The 22,851-nt window shown below is 39.5% G+C and overlaps 1 protein-coding gene across 2 annotated transcripts; it reads right to left on the bottom strand.

The window, feature by feature from the left end:
* Positions 1-1,258: 1,258 nt before the first annotated feature.
* DYNLT2B (dynein light chain Tctex-type 2B) lies at positions 1,259-22,360 on the bottom strand. 2 transcript variants are annotated; one of them, XM_081234346.1, is made up of 6 exons: positions 22,011-22,360; positions 19,061-19,194; positions 13,295-13,364; positions 7,903-7,984; positions 4,781-4,844; positions 1,259-1,678 (listed from the first exon to the last, which is right to left on the bottom strand). In XM_081234346.1, the coding sequence occupies exons 1-5, from the start codon at positions 22,133-22,135 to the stop codon at positions 4,815-4,817; spliced, it is 441 nt and encodes a 146-aa protein (XP_081090472.1). In that variant the 5' UTR covers positions 22,136-22,360; the 3' UTR covers positions 1,259-1,678; positions 4,781-4,814. The 2 variants fall into 2 exon arrangements, with proteins under 2 accessions (XP_081090472.1, XP_081090471.1); XM_081234345.1 differs by lacking the exon at positions 7,903-7,984 and having other exon boundaries at positions 22,011-22,349.
* Positions 22,361-22,851: the final 491 nt, after the last annotated feature.

Raw genomic sequence — 22,851 nt, 5'->3', positions numbered from 1 at the left:
AACATAATCTCCGAGAGTCTTAAGGGAGAGCTAATTTCATATACAGGCTGGAAACTCTCAGACCCTGACACCGGGCAAACCCTGGAGAAAACAAATACATGTTTAAACTAACAAGCTGTGGAAAGTGTAGAGTGGCAAGAGCTGAGCAAAAACACTGGGTGAAAGATAAAAGCAGTAATTCAAAATGTAGGAAAAGCAGTGGGGCTAATGGCAGACTCCGGGAGGGTTCACGACAACGAGTACTTCCCAGAACTTCTGCTCCCAGTGTCCTTGTCCCCACAGTGAGCCACAGCCACCTCCTGCCTCTGCAGGAGACCCTCCAGCACTAGCAGGTTTCCAAAACTTGACTCCGTGGCTTAGAAAGATCAGTGCCTCTGCGTGGTCAGTGAATGGATGCCAGTTTGCATTTCCAGGAATGATATTCACGTTCAGAGCAAAAAAAAAAGAGACTGTTTGGAACTTTGCATGTCAGCACTATATGGAGTGTAAGTGATGAGACAGGACATCCTTCCCTTTTTCTTGATCTTAAAGGAAATGCTTCCAATAATTCACCATGAAGAATGATATACAGAGTTATTCAGATCTGCTTCTTGAAACAAGTTTGATCCTAAACATGGGCTAAGTGCTTGACCCAGACAACCAGGGCTCAGCAGGATCAACGTAGTCTCTGAACCTCTTGCTCTGATTCCAACAGTATGATCACATCGTCCTCCATACAGGGCCTTTCATGTTGTAGTTGATGGAGCAGCTGTTGTCCTACCTGAACTCCATGTGCATGTGTATGCACTGTACCTGCAAGAGCCTGTCCTACCCAGAACCTGGTAACCCTCACCAGCTTGATGGCCTACATACAACTCTGTCCATGATGGCGTCTTGGCAATGATTAGGTTGAAACCATCTGAGAGGATCTTAGGACACTGCATATTGACCTAAGGAGCATCTTGACATGTGGAGAGTAAACTCCAACCTTTTTTGACAAAACTGTCTTTAAGAAACTGGAGTTTTCCAATTTCCTTAAGCTCTTTTCCTATAATTGCTATAAGGTGATATTAATATTTCCTATATGGGAATTCACTGTAGTTATGTTTGATTAATATATTATTTGCTATTCCTCATTTCCAAAAAAATGTAGGATAAAAAACTTTATGCACAAATAAACTGATCTCAGTGTTATTTATAATAGTGAAAAATTAGAAATAATCAGTCCCTCAATAAGGACATGGCAAAAATAACCAATGGTGTATAACCTAATGGAATAAGTACAACTATTAAAGTATGCTAGTGAAAACTGCAATCAAATAAAATGGCAAAAAAAACTGCACATGACATTATGAGAAGTGAAAAATCAGGTTACAAAATTATATACACGATTTTTTTAACCCTGCAAAAAAAAAAAAAAAACACACACCACTGGTTATGTTTGAACAATTGAATTATGATTTTTCCCTACTGTTTTCTCTACCTTCCAAATGTAATAACATGTTATAAAGAAATCAAAACATTAAAATATAAGGCCTAAAACTCAACAGACTCCGTTGCCAAACTGCCAACTTTATTTTGTCAAGATATTTAACAATATAAAAAACTTCATATTTCTTCATGGTCATATCTTTTTCCAGCTTTCAAAGATTCAATAGTAGAAACAGCCAAATGCCGCTACAACACAGAATAAACTGTCCTAAAAAAACAAAGAAAACAGAAAACAAACACACAAATCCAGAATGTTAGTACTAATGAAGGACTAAAGGCAGCACGGACGTGAAATTAACATCTCAGACCTTTGCCAATTTTCAATCATGAAGACTCTTTCCCTTCTTTAAGAAACAGGTTTTCCAGAGTATATAGATTTGCTTGCCTCAGGGTAGCTACAAAATTGCTTGCTAAAAGGGTAGAATGAGTAAAGAATTATATTTTTTGAATGAAGAAATAAAATGCAAACTAATGTACTTTATGTAATGTTTATTCATAAAACAAGTATTCCTGTTTTTCCTGATTTATCAAAGAAATAATATAATTAAAATGCTTTGAGTTTCTTGGAGTAAATGCATTACTCAACCCAAGGATATTATAGTTTCACAGATAACGAAAATACAGCACCTTGTCATAAATTCTGGATAAGGACAAATGATATCTGGTTGTTTGTTCTTTTTTTTTTTTTTTTTTTTTTTTGCAGTACGCAGGCCTCTCACTGTTGTGGCCTCTCCCATTGCGGAGCACAGGCTCTGGACGCGCAGGCTCAGCGGCCATGGCTCACGGGCCCAGCTGCTCCGCGGCATGTGGGATCCTCCCAGACCGGGGCACGAACCCGTGTCCCCCGCATCGGCAGGCGGACTCTCAACACTGCGCCACCAGGGAAGCCCCTGGTTGTTTGTTCTTAATTGATAAAATTCATTTGTCCATCTTTTAACTCAAAATCTCAAAATGTGCTCCAGATCCTAGTTAAATTTGTTAAAACACTTTTTAGGTACTTATTACAGGAGTTCCACCTGCCTCAGCAACTCCTAACTCACCAACCTCACCTCCAGCCTGGCAATGATGGGAGAAAATATGAGTTCAAGTACCCGATTATTAACCAAAAGCAAATTCTGTGGTTAGCCCAGTTCCCTGGCTTCTTGGATGGGATTACTGTGAGGTGTGTTCTCAAACAGTGCTATCTGTGGTGAGGGACCTATTTTTTTGTTTGTTTTAATTGCCAAGCCCTTATGAACTGATACTTTCATAAAATACAATAGAAATTAATAACTAAGAAAATGAAATGAAAAAAGAAACATACAAATATAACCAAAACTTCTTATTAGATTTAATGAACATAAAATTACTTTGTCAAATTCCATGAGCGTTTCTAAACCCTTACACATAATTTATGTACTTATCTTGTTGAGGACCTATAACAAACAGTTCATAGACTGGCATTGGTCTGCGGACCCCACTTTGACTGGCACTGTTCTTACAATGCCACCCAGAGTTCTCCATCAGGACTGAGTCCTGGTTATCCACAGCAATTATCAGCTCAATAGTATATGCTTTTCTCTCCCCTCTGTCATTTCCTCATCTTCTATTGGTCCTTCCTGGGATCTTCTCCCAAATAAAGTACTTTAAGTTCTAAAAAATTAAGCCTAAATAAACACTCAACAAACTGAACTAAAGATACAGTAGACTAAGTCAGCAACCTAGACCAGGCTTTCAAAAATTATTTTTAGACAGCGCCCCAACTAATCCTGTATTCTAAAACCTGATCCTGATAATCTTTAAAGCAGCCACAACTACTGAAGCCCACACGCCTAGAGCCCGTGCTCCACAACAAGAGAAGCCACCGCAATGAGAGGCCCACGCACTGCAACGAAGAGTAGCCCCCTCTCACCGCAACTAGAGAAAGCCCGCGCACAGCAACAAAGACCCAATGCAGCCAAAAATACAATAAATAAATAAAAATATAAATAAATTTATTTAAAAAAAAAATATATATATATATAAGGCCACTACAGAAACTGGCACATAATAGGAGCTCAGAATCATTTGTTGAATGAACTGTATTATATAAGGACTCAGAGAAATATGCAGAGAAACTGTATTATATAAGGACTCAGAGAAATATGTTTAACTCCAAAAAGCAGGAAAAACCACCACCTGAGCTTTATTTACCCTTCCCCTAGAAAGCTGATAAATGAAGATTTACATAGTACTTCCCACTGTTCAGCCTTTGATCCCTAGGGCAGTTGAGCATAAAATAAAACTTTGGTAGGACCATAGAATTTTAGAGCTAAAAGGTACCTTAAGATCATCTACACAAGCAGCTTCCATACCTGGCAGTAAGTATAATCATGCGGAGAACTTTTTTAAAAATTCAGAGTCACTGATCCAACCCCTGGCTTGTTTGATCAGAATCTATTGAGCAAAGCCTTGGCACCTGTATTTTTAAAAAGTTCTTCAAATTATTCTTAGGCGGCCACAGCCAGTCTTTAGGAAAATATAGTACAGCTTCCTAGTGTTACTGATACAGCCACAGAAAAGTTCAGTGACTTACCTAAAGTCATTTAATTAGAAAGTTACAGAGCTAGAAATGGAACCTCTCTCCTAATTCACCCAATCTAGTTCTTTTCTACTCTACTGTATTTTAATTCTGACTCTACTAATTCACAACCTGGGAGCATTTGGATAGAAGATGGGAATATTTCTGGAAGCAAGTATAAAATAACAACATATGATTAAAATACATGACATTCATGTCAATAACATACCAATGTTTAAATGAAACCTCTTTTTAAAAATTCCTCTTTTGTTTAGTTTTGAGAAATAGCTTTAAGATAAAGTAATTAATTTTATTACTGAAAGAAAAATCACCTTTGCTCATGGAATCCCTGCCACCCAAATTTCTTTGCAGCTTAGCAAACTGCTATATGTCTGTTAGCACCAAATAAATAATATGCGATTTCCACATTCAAACTTGTGAAGAGTTACATCATAAAGTATCCTTGCCTATAAGCAGCACTCTATGTTTCTGCTTTAATAACACAAACAAACAGTAAAATCATCTTATCCAGAAGAAGTCTCAGACAAATGTCTAAAACTAAAGTGTCCTCAGGGACTTCCCTGGCGGTCCACTACGGGAGGCACGGGGTTCAATCCCTGGTTGGGGAACTAAGACCCCACATGCCGTGTGGCACAGCCAAAATAAATAAATAAATTAAGTGTCCTCACATCTTAACAAATAGTAAGTGGTTTGATTTGGAATGCCCACGTGACCTTAAGAAAGGAAAAAAAGGGTTCCAAATAGGCTTACATTCATGAAAACATCATGAGTACAGTTGTCAGCGTCAGCATCCCAGAAACAGCGAGCAGCCATGCTAAAAAGTCAAAGAATAGAGAATTATCAACAATATAACAAGGATCTGAACTATATATATCTGCCACAAGCAAAAGTTTTCCTTGATACATTCTTATACATCAGTGCTTCCAAACCTTTTCACAGAATGAGATGACATACAGAAAATCATATTTGTACAGCAGAGTATACTGGGTAAACTAGAAGGGACTGGAGTCATAGATAAGGCTGCTTGCAGCTGGAGGTGACCAGCCCAGGGGTCTAGCAGCCTCAGACTCTGATGGCTGCCTGATGGCCTAAGTCACTGGTAGTCTGAGTGGGAAGCTCTGTTATAGATTATTTCAGGTAAGATATCTATGTATGACTTTTAGAGGAAATAATACCTAAGACTTATGGCTAAAATGGGCTCAATTCCTGCACAATAATATGAGAAGGTAGGTCTGGAAATGACCCAACAAATTATTTAGTCCAACCTGATCATTTTATAGAGTCACAGAAAAGAAAGGGCCAAACTCTGAACTAGAATTCAATCTTCTAACTAATTCTAAATCCAGTATTATCTCTAGAGGATGCTATACTACCTCTAAATTCTAAAATTAGCCATTCTCCTCTCCCCAGTTCTTGGATAAGAAAAAATATCAGTAAAAATAAAAGCCTATTTAAAAGTGGAAACAACTTAAATACCCAGAAGTATTGGATTGGTAAACAAAATTAAGGTATTTCTTAGCAATGAAATTCTATGCAGCCATTAAAGGTATTTTTTACAAAAAAAAAACTTTAAGAACATGAAAAGATGTTCACAATATAATGTTAAGTTTAAAAAATAATTTTAAATGTTTTTTAATTAAAAGTATGTATATGATTCATCATTAACATTTACTGAGCACTTACTTTGTGCCCCACTGGTCTAAGAGCTTTACATGTATTAACTCAATCCTATGAGATAGACATTATTATTATATCTATTTAATAAACATGGAAACTGAGAGTCAGAGAAATTAAGTAAACTTGTCCAGGTCATTTATATAGTAAGTGACAAAGCTTGGTTTTGAATCTAGGCGGTTCAGCCTCAAGTCTGTAGAGAAAGGTATATATACACCATGCTATATTGGTTTAATTTTAAAAGACTTTTTTTTTCAGTTTTCCATAGAAGAGCTCCCCCCAGCCTAATACTTCACACATTCTTAAATCAAAAAAGTTCCACCTATTTCCAAACTGTAACAGTATGAAATAAAATTAATCTACTTAACTGATCAATCAACAAGTATTTATTTAGCAAGTACCATTTGTCCAGAAAGAATAAAATCCGGTTTGTCCTCAAACAATTCTCAGCTTAAATAGGTGAAAAAAAATTAATACACACCAAAAGAATAAGATAATTTATTGTTGGTGCTGATTTATAGGTTATTAGGATTAAAAGGGATTATAATGTCTATCTAGATCAAGCCTTCAAGTCCAAGCTGCACAATAGTTGAATTAAATGTGTAGAAGTGCTAAAGAATTTTAGAGAATTTAGAGAGGAGAAAAAGCCAAAGAAGATTTCATGAAGGAAGTAGTGCTTAAGCTGAGCAGAACCAAGTGAAAGCATGAATATAAAAATGTATTTAATAAGTATTTGTTGAGTATTATATACGAGCAAAGTGCTAGGTGCAAATGATACAAAGATGCATAAAATACAATCTTTGCTTTCAAATTGTGGTCTCTTTACACAATTTCCCAATAAAAGGAACCAGAGCTCCTTGGAGAAATGGCCAATTCTAGGGCCATGGCTGTATATGTACAGGATAAACCTGGGACACTTGGGTCATAGCAAAACCCTGGGTTATATCAAAAAGAATTTTATAGGGACTTCCCTGGTGGTGCAGTGGTTAAGACTCTGCACTCCCAATGCAGGGGGCCTGGGCTTGATCCCTGGTCGGGGAACTAGATCCCACATGCATGCTGCAACTAAGAGTTCGCACGCCACAACTAAGGAGGCCACCTGCCATAAGTGAGACCCAGCGAACCAAATAAATAAATAAATAATTTTTTAAAAAGAATGTTATATTTAAAAATATACATACACACATTTATGTATATATATATTTTACACATATGTGTATATATATTTATATTGATAAAGTTACGTCAAAAGACTTAGAAGAAATATGATGGAACACTTTGTAGCAGGCCAATGCTCCCACCAAGTCAATTAGAAAAACTGAATAAAATGAATCAGAGAGCTGCTGAAGCAAACAGGACTAGGGGAGCCAAAATTGCAGAGAAAGGTGAACCACATGAGGCAAGTTGATGTTTGCAGCAAAGATCTCCCTGGGGCATTTTCCAGCTCTGGGCACAGAGCTAGAGGCTGAGAGCCTGGGCTTCGCCCAGGTAGAGGACCAATTACTGAGGGAAAAAGAAACCAGCAGGACTGCTGGCAGTCTTGCAGGGCCGGGGGGGATAAAATTGGAGGCTTGAGGGACCAAGATCCGTGTGAAAAAGGAGAGAGTAGAACTGAGCCGGTCACATAGTAGGTTTCCTCTCAAGACATGTGCTGAATTCTGAAACTGCATAAGCAGGAACCTAAAAAGCTATGTGTGGTAGGCAAAATAACAGCCCCCCACCAAATATGTCTATGTCCTAAACCCCAGAACCTGTGAATATGTTATATTACATGGCAAAAATGGTTTTACAGATGTGTAACTAAGGATCTTGAGATGGGGAGATTATCCAGGTGGGCTCAATGTAATCACAAGGGTCCTTATAAAAGAAAGAGGGAGGCAGGAGGGTCAGAATCAAGAGATATTTGAAGATGCAATGCTGTTGGCTTTGAAGATGGAGGAAGGGTTTATGAGCTGAGGAATGCAGGTGGCCTCTAGAAGATGGAACAGGCAAGGGACTGGACTCTCCCCCAGAGCCTCCAGAAGGAATATAGTCCTGCCAACACCTTGATTTTAGCTCAAAAAAACCCATTCTGAATTTATGATCTCCAGAACTGTAAAAAAATATATTTTTGCTTTTTAAGGAAATGAATTCATTAAAAAAGAAGCCTTTGAAATGAAGAATAGTTTAATGCTGAGGAAAGGACTAAAAGTCAGTACCTGCTGAGGCTGGGGTTCCAATGAACACTCCAGGTTCTTGGTTGAAAGATCTGAAGGGCTATGTTCAAGACAGAAGGGTGAGCTAAAGATAGAGAGAGACTTATCAAATCAGCAACCCAACCTCAACTCAGCTCATTATCTGATTGGATTACGGTAAGTAGCCCATATTCTACCTGAATTACAAAGGAAAAGGTTAAACTTCTCTGGAGGAAAATAATATTATCCAGAAGTTTTACAGTTTTTTCTTTAACACAATGTCCAGGACTCAAACTAGGCATGCCAAGAGACAGAGCCATATGAAAGATTAACAAGACAAAAAAATAATCAAAGGAAACAGACTCACATGTGATCCAGATACTAGGGTAAGCACTGTTATGACCAAAATGCAAAAAAGGAGGAGAGAGGGAGGATGGAGAACATAGATAAAAAATAAAGAATTTCACTATACAATTAGAATATACAAAAAAAATTTTTATGAAAAAAAGAATTAAATGGGAATTCCAGACCTAAAAAATATAATAACAAATTAGGAACTCAGTTGGTGGGTTTAATAGCAGATTAGACACAATGGAAAAGAGGATTAGTGAACTGAAGGACAGGTCAATAGAAAAATATCCAAACTGAAGCACAGAGAGAAAAAACAAAAATTCAGAAAAGAGCATCATAAATTACAGCAAAAAGATCTGAATACTTGTTATTGGAGTCCATAAAGGATAGCAGAGAGCAAATGAAGCACAGGTAATATTTTAAAAGATAATAGCCATATATATAGCACCTAGATCTTAGTTTCTAATGCCATTCTGCCATACAATGAACCAAGGCTCCTTAGAGAAATGGCTGATTCTAGGGCTGGGGCAGGGAATGGATAAGGTGGGGCATCTTATAGTGCCAGTAAATAAGGTTGTGCTCAAAAAACCCACAATAGTAGGGTATGTGAAAGGGACCCAGGAGTCAGCTGAAAGAGCTCTCAATGGCCAAAGCTGGAACAATTTGAGCAACAATATAAATAAAGTAGTACTGGATTATAATCCAACTTACAAAAATCCATAGTCCATACTGAAATAAATGACTGAATAAATAAATAAATGAGAGAGAACAGACAAATCTCTTATGCTGAAAAATTCCAAGTAATTTAGGTAGACACTCTGCCCTCAAGGAGTTGGAGCATAACTCCTTGCTCCTTAAGTGTGGGCTGCACATAGTGATTTCTTTGTAAAAAGTACAGTATGGAAAGAGGAAGAAAGAGTAACTTTATAGTGGAAAACCTGACAAATACTACTCAGGCAGGGATCAAGGTTAACATCAACAGTAATATGTAACGTTGACAGTATGTACCCTGAAATGATATAATTAGAACAGCACTTTACCTCTGTGATCTTCCTCCCCAAAACCTATAATCCCAAACTAATCATGAGCAGACAAATCCCATTTGAGGCATATTCTACAAAATACCTAACCAGTACTTCTCAAAACTGTCAAGGTCATCAAAACCAAGGAATGTCTGAGAAACTGTCATAGCCAAGAGAAGACTAAAGAGACATGTAATGTGGTATCCTAGATAGGCTCCTAGAACAGAAAAGGGACATTAGGTGAAAACTAAAGAAATCCAAATAAAGTATGAACTTTAGATAATAATAATGCATCAATATTGGTTCATTAATTGTGACAAATGTACCATACTAATAGAAGATGTTAATAATAGAAGAAACTGGATGTGAAGTACTTAAGAACTCTCTGTGCTATCTCTGCAACTTTTCTGTAAATCTAAATTATTCTAAAAGATTGATTTTAAAAAAAGAAACAAAGATAATGGTTAAGACTTTTCCCAATCTGATACAAAACAGATTCAAGAGCCCACAAATTCAAAAGGCCCTGAGAACCCCAAGTAGAATAAATACAAAGAAAACCATATATCATCATAGTAAAAAGGCAATGAGAAAAATATTTTAAAGTGGCTAGGAAAAAAGACACATCACCTCCAAAGGAACAATAATAAGACTTAGAGCTGATTTCTCAACAGAACCAACTGAAATTAGAAGACAATGTAATCACATCTTTAAAGTACTGAAAATGGAAAGGCATATATGCTTTCCTTCTATCTCTTTCCCTTAAGGAATGTAAATAAATGTAGTATTGAGCCATCTTCAACCATGCAGATGAGGACACAGCAGAGCAAGACAGGAGGGCCTATATCCTTGACAGCAGGGAAGCACCTCACCAGGCTTGGACTCCTATCTGGTGTATTTTGAGAAGAGAAATAAAGCGTCTATGTTTTTTCAAAAAAAAAAAAAAAAAACAAGGAAGGAAGGAAGGGAAGGAAGGAAAGGGAAGGGAGGGGAGGGGAGGGGAAAAAGAAGCTACCAATGGCCAAAGATGGGACAGTTTGAGCTTCAGTGAAGATACTAACTGCAATTGATTTAAACACATCACATATATTTAAAACCATGGGTTCATGGATAGAAAAAAAACTCATTGGTAACCTTGGGAGGATGCTAGGGAACCAATTCATTACTCTGAAAATAGGTAAATTTATCCCTCCTTTCCTATACAAACTGTATCTCATTGTAATGAAACAAATGAAAGAAAAAAAGTCATTCTTAATAGAAGAATTCCAGCTTATAAATAAAGAACAATGATAGAAGATCACTACCTTGTAACCTGTGATGAATAATGGATCTAGGACAGATGCTAAAATCATTAATGGTAAAGCTGATAGGGAACTTTATAACAGATGGATCCATCCAACATCATCTGAACTCCATGATCAATCTTAACAATAAAAATAGGAACAGCCAGGGCTGTTGGCTGGTGGCTCAGTGGTTGAGAGTTCGCCTGCCGATGCAGGGGACGTGGGTTTGTGCCCCGGTCCAGGAGGATCCCACGTGCTGCGGAGCGGCTGGGCCCGTGAGCTACGGCTGCTGAGCCTGCGCGTCCGGAGCCTGTGCTCCACAACAGGAGAGGCCACAACAGTGAGAGGCCCTCGTACCGCAAAAAAAATAAATAAATAAAAATAGGAACAGCCAGACATTTTTGTGCCTCCTGATAAGATGCAATAGAATGTATACTAAACACCTATGTACTATTCTTGCCCAAAACTCAAACCTATCACTGATTAAGACTAGATCTGGGCTTCCCTGGTGGCACAGTGGTTGAGAGTCCACCTGCCGATGCAGGGGACACGGGTTCATGCCCCGGTCCGGGAAGATCCCACATGCCACGGAGAGGCCACAACAGTGAAAGGCCCGCGTACCGAAAAAAAAAAAAAAAAAGACTAGATCTAACTACTTATTTACAAGAAAAATAGGAGCTAGAAGACATACTAAACAATACCATGGGGATACAATCCTCAAATACCAGAACGTAGGAAACTCTACAAGACAAACAACCCAATTTCCTCAACAAATAAATGGCAAGGTTAAAAAAAAGGGGGAGGAGGGAGAAGAAGCAAAATGACAGACTGAAAGAAATTTAAGAGACATATCAACCAAATGCAATGCATGGACTTTGTCTGTATCCTGACTTGAACAAACTGTAAAAAAAATACACATATACACATACACACGCACAAAAACACACATATACATACATGCACATGTATATATGAGACAACTGGGAATAATTAAAAGCTAACTGAATGTTTTATAATATTAAGGATTTTCAATATTTACATGTGATATTTTATGATGTTGAAAAGGGCACTTATATTTTAGAAATCTATACTGTTGTATTTACAGATTAAATGATATGATGACTAGAACTTGCTTCAAGATAATCTGGTGGGGTCAGGGAGAGTAGATGGAGGTATAAATGAAACAACATGGGTGTGTGTTAATAACCTTAAAGATAAGTAATAGACATATGGGAGTTCCTTAGTCCACGTACATTTTCATATGCCTAAAATGTTAGATGATAAAAGTTTTGAAAGGAAGTGGGGAAGGCCTTACATGCCATGCTTTAGAGTTTAACCTGATCACATTTAACAAAGTCAGTCAGGACAAGTTTGAAGAGTTTATACTATACAGGATTTGAAATAAACTCTATAGAGTTTAAGAAAAGGAGGTGAGGGTGTACTTCTGGGAGACTGGTCTGCTGTGTGAATTGCAGAGGAGAGAGATCAGAGTCTGGAAGTGCTGATAAGGGGCTGCTAAGCAACCCTGGCATCCAGGTTACAGTGCAATGAGAGAGAGAGTAATGGTTACATAAGATAAAAGAGAGTTCCACGCTTTTAAGCCTGAGTCAGTGGAATCTTGGTAATAAGGCAGGAGACAGAGAAATGAAAATGAGAGGCTTATTTGAGGAAGGGAAAAGAAATATGCAACTCTATTTGAACACGTTGACTCTGAGATGACAGAATAGTAAAGTATTTCTTAGTTTCTCTGTGGTGAAGAACTCTACTGAAGCCTTTTGACTGAATGGTAGAGGGCATCACGGTGAAGAGTACTGTGCGAGGAGTCAGAAGCTTGGGCTCTATCAGTGAGCCTGACGCCAGCCAGATCTAGAATTTTGGGCAAATCATGCTGAACCTCATAAGTGTCATCATAAAATAAGGGGACTGGACACCAGAAAGAATCTGCATTCTCTTCCCAAGCTAACATTCTATAGTGAAAATTCTCAGTGATAGTAACTACAAGGTATTTTTTTATTCATCCAGCAAATATTTTCATACTTTCTTATAAAATACTGGACTAGGCACTGTTTACAAAGGGAAACAGGAGATTAACACTTGGGCACAGGAAAAGACAGGAAATACAGATTTTGAACTTGCCAATACAGGAATGATGGTTTGAGGTAATGAGAATGAATGAGCTCATTGAAAAAGCACACCGAAGAGCAGAAGAATAAGAACTGAGCCTTGAAGAAAGCTCATAGCTGGGGATGTAGGGGAGAAAGAAGAACCAGTTTAGGAGAGAATAATCAGTTAGAAAAACAGAAGAGAAACAAGTTATGCAAGTGACATTGGGGCCAAAAAAACCAGAGTGAATTTTAAAAAACAGAAGCCCAGGCCAATAACAATAGCTATGAAAATTGTCACTCTGACAACTTTAAAGATATTCATTTAGGAGAATGGTAGGACCAAAAACCAGGCAACAAGGAATATGGGAGGAAACATACATACATAATCCTACACTCTCTTTGGGAGCATATATACATAAACCCTGAAAGACGTACTAGCCTACAGATACTATGAAAAGTGAGTTACCCCATGGAGCTCACCCAGACTGTCAACCTCGCTGCTCAGTGCCAGGATCTCTTCAGTTCACAGCTGCATTTTATTATACCATCCATTCCTCTCACTCTTGCAAAGACACTATCTTACTGGGTTGTCGAGAAGATGAACACCCAATAAGAAATATATAAAAATAAAAACAAGAAGGAAAAACCAACTACTCACAATACACCTTCCCCTCTTTGTTCTCCAATCACTACTTGCACCACCATTTTATATCGGTCAAATCCCATTTCTGGAAAGAAAAAATAAGAAAGTTATCTATAAGCAAATATATGGTAAAATTACTTAATGAAGGCAAATTTGCCTAGAAATGAACATAAGCATTCAGTCTACAAGCACTTACTGAGTATGATTATAAGCTTGGGAGTCAGACTTAAGGACAAATTCTAACCATAAGCTTAGTAAGTGTGTAACTTTAGACGAGTTATTTAACTTTTTAGTTTAAATCTCCCTCAACTGTTAAATGGGAATATCACTACCTTCCTCCTGGGGGTGTTGTGAGGTTAGATGAGACAAGCTGCCTCCTTTCTCTACCCATTTCTCTTCCATAGTAGTCTCTCAGTAGGTCTTAGCTTCCTTCCTTTCTCCCCTACTCTAAGTCAGGTAATGAGCTAGGCCCTCAAGATACAGAGATAAATAAGATGCTCTTCTTGCCTTAAAGAACTCATAGTAGTTGGGAAGGCAAACATGGAAAATAAAATGAAAATGCAATATAGTAATAATTCAAAGAGAGGCATGTATAAGGTGCATTAGGGGCACAGAGCTGGATGGCTCCTCCCTTTGATTGGGCAATGGGGAAGGGATGACCAGAAAAGACTTCTTGGAGGATGCGATAAGTGAGCTGAGTCCTGAAAGACGAGTGAGAATTTACCAGATGGACAATGTTTCTCCATTCTATGGAGGGGGATAGCATATGCAAAGACATAGAGCATGGGATCTTTAGAAAACCACAAGCTGTTCAGTAAGATAGAAAATAAACCATAAGATTCTGGAGAATACTGGCATGGCCTAGGACAACTCAGCTGCTTCCCCCAAAACTATACTGCTAAAACAGCAAAATCCTGAAAATCCTCCCCAACACCAAATCTGGGGGACAGAAAACTGAATGGGCATCTTTATCTTCCCTCCTTTCTGACCAAGGAATAGGGGAAACAGTGAAGAAAAAAAGAGTGAAACAGGCAAAGTTGAGACAGAGCCAACCCCTTTTTTTAAAAAAATAATCTTTCTCTTAATTTAGTCTTATTTCATTTTTTTATATATATAAATTTATTTATTTTATTTATTTATTTTTGGCTGTGTGGGGTCTTCATTGCTGTGCACGGCATTTCTTTAGTTGTGGTGAGTGGGGGCTACTCTTTGTTGTGGTGTGTGGGTTTCTCATTGCGGTGGCTTTTCTTGCTGCAGAGCACGGGCTGTAGGCGCGTGGGCTTCAGGAGTTGTGGCACACGGGCTCAGTAGTTGTGGCTCGCGGGCTCTAGAGCGCAGGATCAGTAGTTGTGGTGCACGGGCTTAGTTGCTCTGCGGCATGTGGGAACTTCCCAGACCAGGGCTCGAACCCGTGTCCCCTGCATTGGCAGGCAGATTCCTAACCACTGTACCACCAGGGAAGTCCCAGAGCCAGCTCTTTTTGATGAAAGTAAAAGCTCCAGGATTATACAGTAAATTAGGCAAACAATGTGAACACTTATAGGAACCCTTCCATTGTGGGACATGAACCCTAATGCAGTACACTTAGTAAAATCTCAGAAGGAGACAGAGCCCAAGTTATGTTTAAAAAGCAGTGCACACAGCTCAGCTGAGCTTCCTCCTTTCTCTACGCATTTTTCTTCCTCCTTTTCTCATACCCATGCTTGAGAAGTGTGGCTAGAATATTAAATGCCCATCACCTAAAACACAGTTCTGAGGGAAAAATAAAATAGTCTTAGACACCATAAAACTCCTAGAAGAGAGCACAGGCAAAACATTCTCCGACAAAAATCATACCAATGTTTCCTTAGGTCAGTCTCCCAAGGCAATAGAAATAAAAACAAAAATAAACAAGTGGGAGCTAATCAAACTTACAAGCTTTTGCACGGCAAAGGAAACCATAAAAAAACAAAAAGAAACATACGGAATGGGAGAAAATACTTGCAAATGACGTGACAGACTACGGCTTAATCTCCAAAAAACTCCAAAATATACAAACAGCTCATACAACTCAACAAAAAAACCCCAAATAACCCAACTGAAAAATGGGCAGAAGACCTTAATACAGACGGACATACAGATGGCCAGCAGGCACATGAAAAGACGTTCAACATCACTAATTATTAGAGAAATGCAAGTCAAAGCTACAATGGGGTACCACCTCACACCCGTCAGAAGGGCCATCATTAAAAAGTCTACAAATAACAAATGTTGGAGAGGGTGTGGAGAAAGGGGAACCCTCCTACACTGTGGGTGGGAATGTAAGTTGGTGCAGCCACTATGGAAAACGGTATGGAGGTTCCTCAGAAGACTAAAAATAGAGTTACCATAGGATGCAGCCACCCCACTCCTGGGAATATATCTGGATAAAACTATAATTCAAAAAGATACATGCACCCCATGTTCATAGCAGCACTGTTCAGAATAGCCAAAACATGGAAACAACCTTAATGTCCATTAACAGATGAATGTATAAAGAAGATGTGGTACATATATACAATGGAATACTACTCAACCATAAAAAGAAGGAAATAATGCCATTTACAGCAACATGGATGCAACTAGAAATTATCATACTAAGTGAAGTAAGTCAGAAAGAGAAAGGGAAATACCATATAATATCACTTATACGTGGAATCTAAAATATGGCACAAATGAACCTCTCTACAAAACAGAAAGAGACTCATAGACATAGAGAACAGACTTGTGGTTGCCAAGGGGGAGGGAGGGAGGGAGAGGGATGGACTGGGAATTTGGGACTGGTAGATGCAAACTATTACATATAGAATGGGTAAACAACAAGGTCCCACTGTATAGCACTGGGAACTATATTCAATATCCTGTGATAAACCATAATGGAAAATAATATTTTAAAAAAGTATGTCTCTATGTGTATAACTGAGTCACTTTGCTGTACAGCAGAGATTGCCACAACACTGTAAATCAACTACACTTAAATAAAAATATTTAATAAAATAGTCTTAGATACAGTGGGAGGAGAGTAAAAAAAAAAATTCACCCACACCACATCAGAACAAAATTAAAAGAAGCTGAATGGCAATATGCAAAGGTACAACAGCAAAAACAAACCAAAGAATAACAAGAAAAGAAACGTACTGCTTAAAAGACCAAAAAACTCAACCTAGGAGATAATATAAATCAAGGAACAAAGAGAAATTCCTCACAACTGATTCATAATATAGAAAAACATAAGCCCACAAATTCAGTAAAATAAGAACTCAATCAGATTACAAAACAACAGAAAGATGAAAGGGGAGATTATAGGCCTAGGAAACAAACTGAATACTCACATAATATCAGTGCAGAACTAATCAATTAAAAATGGTAAGAGAGGGGCTTCCCTGGTGGCACAGTGGTTAAGAATCTGCCTGCCAAAGCAGGGGACATGGGTTCGAGACCTAGTCCCGGAAGTTCCCACATGCCACGGAGCAACTAAGTCCGTGCGCCACAATTACTGAGCCTGTGCTCTAGACCTTGCGAGCCGCAACTACTGAAGCCCGCACGCCTAGAGCCCGTGCTCCGCAACAAGAGAAGCCACCACAATGAGAGGCCCACGCACCACAAAGAAGAGTAGCCCCCTCTCGCTGCAACTAGAGAAAAACCCACGCACAGCAATGAAGACCCAATGAAGCCAAAAAGTAAATAAATAAACAATTTTTTTAATGGCAAGAGACAAGACAGACACAAATGAAAACAAATACTGACAAGGTGATCACAAGTATACGTCAAAGAAAAAGGAAGAGATTATGGCAAAGATAATAGATGTGGAAGACAGAGATGATTCAACACATCAATATTTGGTGTCCTAAAGTAGATAATCTAACAAATGGAACCGGAAATGTACTCAGAGATACAAGAAAATTTACTTGATATGGAAAAAATAAAATCCACAGATTAACAGACATAAAATGCTCAATACCAAGCCATACCCTAGAAAATCTACTGAGCGTCAAGGTTAGGGACAGGATTCTTTCTGCAGAGAACGTCAGACTGGCCTCAGATTTCTCCACAGTAACATTCAATGCAAGAAGACAGGGAAGCAACATCCATAAAATTCTCAAAAAATAATTAACTCAAAATATTATATTCATCCAAAATATATTCTCGTTTAAAGGCATTCTCAAACATAAAAGAATCCAGGGAATACAGCATTTCTGAGCCCTTCCTGAAAAAACTTACAATAAAATCTCATCAGGTAAGAACTGAACCAGAAAAAAAGAACTCAGCAATGGAAATAGCATGGTGAAAGGACTAAATAGTGGGCAATCATTCCATTTAAATATAGAATGAATGCTATAACACTATGGGAAACAGTCTATAGTATACCATTGTTTTTCAAGTATTTATCTGTATATATACATAGAAAAGAGGACTGGTATGATGGTCACGTAATATTAATGATTCTTCTTGGGTGGGGGCATTGGGAGTGATTTTTCTAATTTTAATTATTTTTCTACACTTTATTTTTTTATAACAAGCATGTATTTTTTACAATAATTTAATAGTGAATTTCATTAAAAATCTGAAAACAAAAATGCTAATATACTAACAGTTAATTTGGATGATGGAAAGAGAATTGCTATTTTCTTCTTAGTATTTTTCTATATTTTTTATTTCTAAAAATTAAAACGTATTAATAAAAATACATCAGAGTATTAAATAGTAACTACCATGGATAACAGACTTTTATATCATTTAAAAAAACACTTTATGGGCTTCCCTGGTGGTGCAGTGGTTGAGAGTCCGCCTGGCGATGCAGGGGACACGGGTTCATGCCCCGGTCCGGGAAGATCCCACATGCCGCGGAGCGGCTAGGCCCGTGAGCCATGGCCGCTGAGCCTGCATGTCCGGAGCCTGTGCTCCGCAACAGGAGAGGTCACCACAGTGAGAGGCCCGCGAACCGCAAAAACAATCAAACAAACAACAACAACAAAAAACCACTTTATGTGTATTGTCCAGGTTTATTACAATGAAAATGTATTATGATTACAAAGACATTTCTTCCCTCCAAAAAAATTTCTTTAAAAAGAGTAAATAGGGAGTTCCCTGGTGGCCTAGTGGTTAGGATTCTGGGCTTTCACTGACGTGCCCCGGGTTCAATCCCTGGTTGGGGAACTGAGATCCCACAAGCCGCGTGGTGCAGCCAAAAAAATTAAATTAAATTAAATTAAATTAAAATGTTAAAGGGTAGATAGAAAGGACTTTTCAGAGTGTATAACACTATTAACAAAAGAGACAGAGAGAGGTAGAAAGACAAAGAACAGGGAGGAAAAGCACAAGATCTGCTCTGCAGATGTAGAGTGAAGCAGGAGTGGAGTGCTGAGTAGGGCAAGTAGCTACGGATTTGGCAGGAGAGATGCACTGAGGTCAGACTGTGAGGGTACTGATGGGAGGCTGAGGACTTGATATCTTGGTAGAAAAAAATACCAAAAATTATGGGGGAAAGGAGCCCCTGTATTTTCTGGTCTTTCTGCATACTGGGAATTCTTGGATAGTAGTTCGGTACAACTAGGTATTTCACACCTTTGCTCTCTCCCACCATCTACAAAAACCTACATGAGTAAAAGTTACCAAATAATTGAGATGGCTAGACAGTGAAGAAAAATTCGTGTTTAATAGAATCCACAGTTATGTCTCTTATTTAAAAATAAAGAAGGAGACAAATGAGTAAAATTGGATGTTTGAAGGGAACAAGTCATTTCCAATTACCACCACTGTTACCTTTTAATTTATCTTTAATATTTTCTGATAAACGTTTTGTGAGCTGAGGCATTTCTTCTGGAGAGTATTCAGCATTTGCCAGTTCCTCCTTGAGCACAGCATGGATACAGTCTTTAACCACAGAGGGTCTGAACCTAAATGAAACAGTTTGAAACATCCGGTTGGTAATTCCAAAACCCTAATTTACCTTCGCAGCTTAACTTCCCCCAGTTTTTTGTCATTACAACCATTTAATCCTTCTTTTTCATATTTTTTATTATAAAAGTAATAAAAACAAATTAAGAAAACAAGTCATAGTGCAAACCTATATCTCCAGCCTCTCCCTTGAACTTCAGACCACATATTCCCACCCATATTCCATCCAGATGTCTAGTAGGCAACTTAAATTTAATACACCCAACACTGAGCTTCTGATCATCTCCTCTCCCCAAAACAAGGTCCTCATCTCAGTCAATGGTAACTCCATTCTTCCAGCTGCTCAAGCCAAAAACCCTGGTGTCAGTTTGGTTGCCTTTCTCTCTCACAGCCCTCATCCCATTCATGAACAAATCTTATCAGTTCTACCTTCAAAATAATCTAAAATTCAATCACACTCACCACCCCACTACCACCACCTTGCTCCAAGCTAACATTACTTCTTTCCTGGATTACAATGGCCTCCTAACAAGTCTCTCTGTGTCTGCCTTTGCCCTTAAATCCTGTTCTCAACATAGCAACTAGACTGGTGCTACTAAATATGTGTCAGATCATGACACTCCTCCATTCAAAATACCCCAAATATTTCCCACCTCACTCAGAGTAAAAGCAATATTCTGTTACTTGCAAGGTCCCATATGATCTACCCTACCAAACTCTCTGACTTTGTTTTCTACTACTTTGCCCCTAGTTCTCTCCACTCAGGCCACACTGGCCTTCCCTATGTTCTTTGACCACACCAGGCATGGAAACCTCAGTGCTTCTGCAGTTGCTGTTAACCTCTGCCTGAAGTTCAATTCCTCTCCTTATATGCATAGCTCCTTCCTTTCTTTCAAGTCTTTATTCAAAAGTCACTTTCCCTAGCCACCCTCTCTAAAACTTCAAACCACCTTCCTACCACTTTATATCTCCCTTCCCGGTACTTATTACTATCTGATACACTACATGGTTCACTTAGGCATTTATCTTGTTTGTTATCCTTCTACCCAGCTAGAGTACAAGCTCCAAAGAGCAGAGATTTTTATCTGTTTTGTTCACTGTTATATCCCCATTCCTAGAACACTATCCAGCACATAGTAGACAATATTTTTTGGAGAAAATAATTACTGAATAAATGAAGACAGAGAAAAAAAGTCTCCCCTCATTTCATCACCCTAACAATACTATTGGCATTTAGTTGTATTTATTACATATTACAACACTAGGTTCCTTTATCTGGGCTATATATATATATATATATATATATATATATATATATATATATATATATATATATATATTTTAATATTTATTTATTTAATTTGGCTGTGTGGGGTCTTAGTTGTGGCACATGGGATCTTTGTTGCTGCATACGGGATCTTTAGTTGTGGCATGCGGGATCTAGTTCCCTGACCAGGGATGGAACCTGGGTGCCCTGAATTTGGAGCGCAGAGTCTTAACCGCTGGATCACCAGGGAAGCCCCTGGGCTATATATTCTATCAGTTGATTTGTCTATCATGTGCCAAGTTACCAGAATGTTTTAAGTTTTGAGCTTATAATGTGGTTTAATATTTGGTAGTACTAGCGGCCCCTTATTTCTTTTTAACAGTATTCTCTTTAGTCTCTTGCTTGCTTATTCTCACAGGCGAACTTTAGAATCATGGAAAAATTTGTAGGATTTGATCTGTTCAAAATGTGGTCTTCCTATTAACAAACATACTATATATGGCTCTTCCCTTAAGCCTTTTCCACTCTCAGTAAAATGCTAAAAGTTTTCTTCAAACGAGTCACAAATAATCTCATAGAGCTATTCCTACATAACATATATTTATTGTTAATCTTGTTATGTTTTACAACAGAAACACAGGTGAATGGCATTCTATGTATTTAGAATCTTTTACCAAGATAACTGAACATATTTTTTTAATGTCCCTTCTACCCACCAGAAAACTGCTACATGAAATTTTTTATCACATTATAACTAAAGTTCCTGGGTTCTAGTATTTGCCAAGCATTTGATTCAGGAATCTAGTTTCAAAAAACAGAGGAAGGGCTTGGGAAAGTCATTTTTTAAATTATTTTTTTTAATCTTGTGAAAATGAAGTTAGTGATGGATCCTACAGCCCTAACCGACTGTCCTCTGCAGGAGACATTGTGCCTTAATTCTGGGAAGGTATTAGGGTGTTAGGCCAAAAGTCTCCAGATAGTACTTGGGTAAGACTGTACACATACAGGTCTCGCGCCCTGAAGAAGAGTAAGCGCTTTCTGGCACACGTATGCACACAGTAACCCTCGAAACAGGGCTGAATGGCATTCGATGCAAGCCGCTTGTTTTCTGCCATGCAACTATCTCAATTCCTCTGTGCCCACATTCTGGATCTCCTAGAGTCAACCATCCCTACTGTACTTGTCTAAGGGACTACCTCCCGGCGCGTTAACCCTGCAACCGCAGGTCTGGTCCTCTGCTGCCCCCTGCAGCTGGGAGCCCAAGGAGAACAGCGCCCCACCCTCTCCCGCCCAGTCCCTCCTTCCCCGGTCCTGTCCCTTCCTCCGTCGCCTGTTCCCCCGCAAAACCCGGCCTCCTCCCCGGCCCGCCCCTCTGCCTCTAGCCCCGGCCCGCCCCTCCTAGCCCCGCTCCTCTCTCCCGTCCCGCCCCGCCCCACCCCGCCCGTCACCCGCGGGTTCCTTCCGGACGCCCTGGCTATCAGGCAAGCTCTGCCTGCAGGAGGCAGCAGTCTCGCAGGTCGGCCACGCCACAACGCGTCTGCTACCCGCCTTTGCTGGAAAATGGGTCGCAGAATATAGGTATTCTCGGACTCCCCAGCGTTCTTCTCAGCCTCAGGCAACCCTTCGACCGCAGAGAAGGACGTGCGCATCGAGAAGGATGCGGCGACCGACATGGCCTAAGCTTCTTGGCCCCGTATTTCTCCCGAAGAAGGCTTAGCTCACGGCGCCACGGAGCTGCGAAACGGTCGCCAGGGCGACAGCGCCGCCTTTGACCCTATGTGCGGCGGCTGCGCGCTGTGCGCTGTGCGACCCGCCCTTCTTGTCGTGCTCGCCCTGCCCTACCCGCGCCTGCGCGCCGGATGCTGGACCAGAACCGGCGGAGCTGCAGTGACCATAACTTCGGCAAAGACTGGTTTGTTTCTGTTCCGTTTACAAAGCACTTAAACATGCGTCAGCTCTTATTAACCGCGCTGCAATCTTAGAAAGTGACACAGAACCTGAGGCCCATAGAGGCCCAAGGATACACAGCTAGTAAGCAGCCGGTGAAACTGAGCTGGACCCTGGGGTGAGGGGTGGGGGGCGGTCCAGTGACAGATCCTGTGTTCTTGGCTTCTTGCTTGTGAAAAAAGTTTTAGTCTCCTAGGCCTTTCCGAGTTCTAAAGAAAAGACTCTAGCAGTTAATGTTTCGAAAAATGGAAAATCAGTCAAGGCTTCCCTGGTGGCGCAGTGGTTGAGAGTCCGCCTGCCGATGTAGGGGACACGGGTTCGTGCCCCGGTCCGGGAAGATCCCACATGCCGCGGAGCAGCTGGGCTCGTGAGCCATGGCCGCTGAGCCTGCGCGTCCAGAGCCTGTGCTCCACAACGCAAGAGGCCACAACAGTGAGTGGCC

The sequence above is a fragment of the Mesoplodon bidens genome, assembly GCF_964165515.1.
Source record: "Mesoplodon bidens genome assembly, chromosome: 5".
Lineage (NCBI taxonomy): Eukaryota > Metazoa > Chordata > Mammalia > Artiodactyla > Ziphiidae > Mesoplodon > Mesoplodon bidens.
This window is presented reverse-complemented; position numbering and strand designations above follow the sequence as displayed.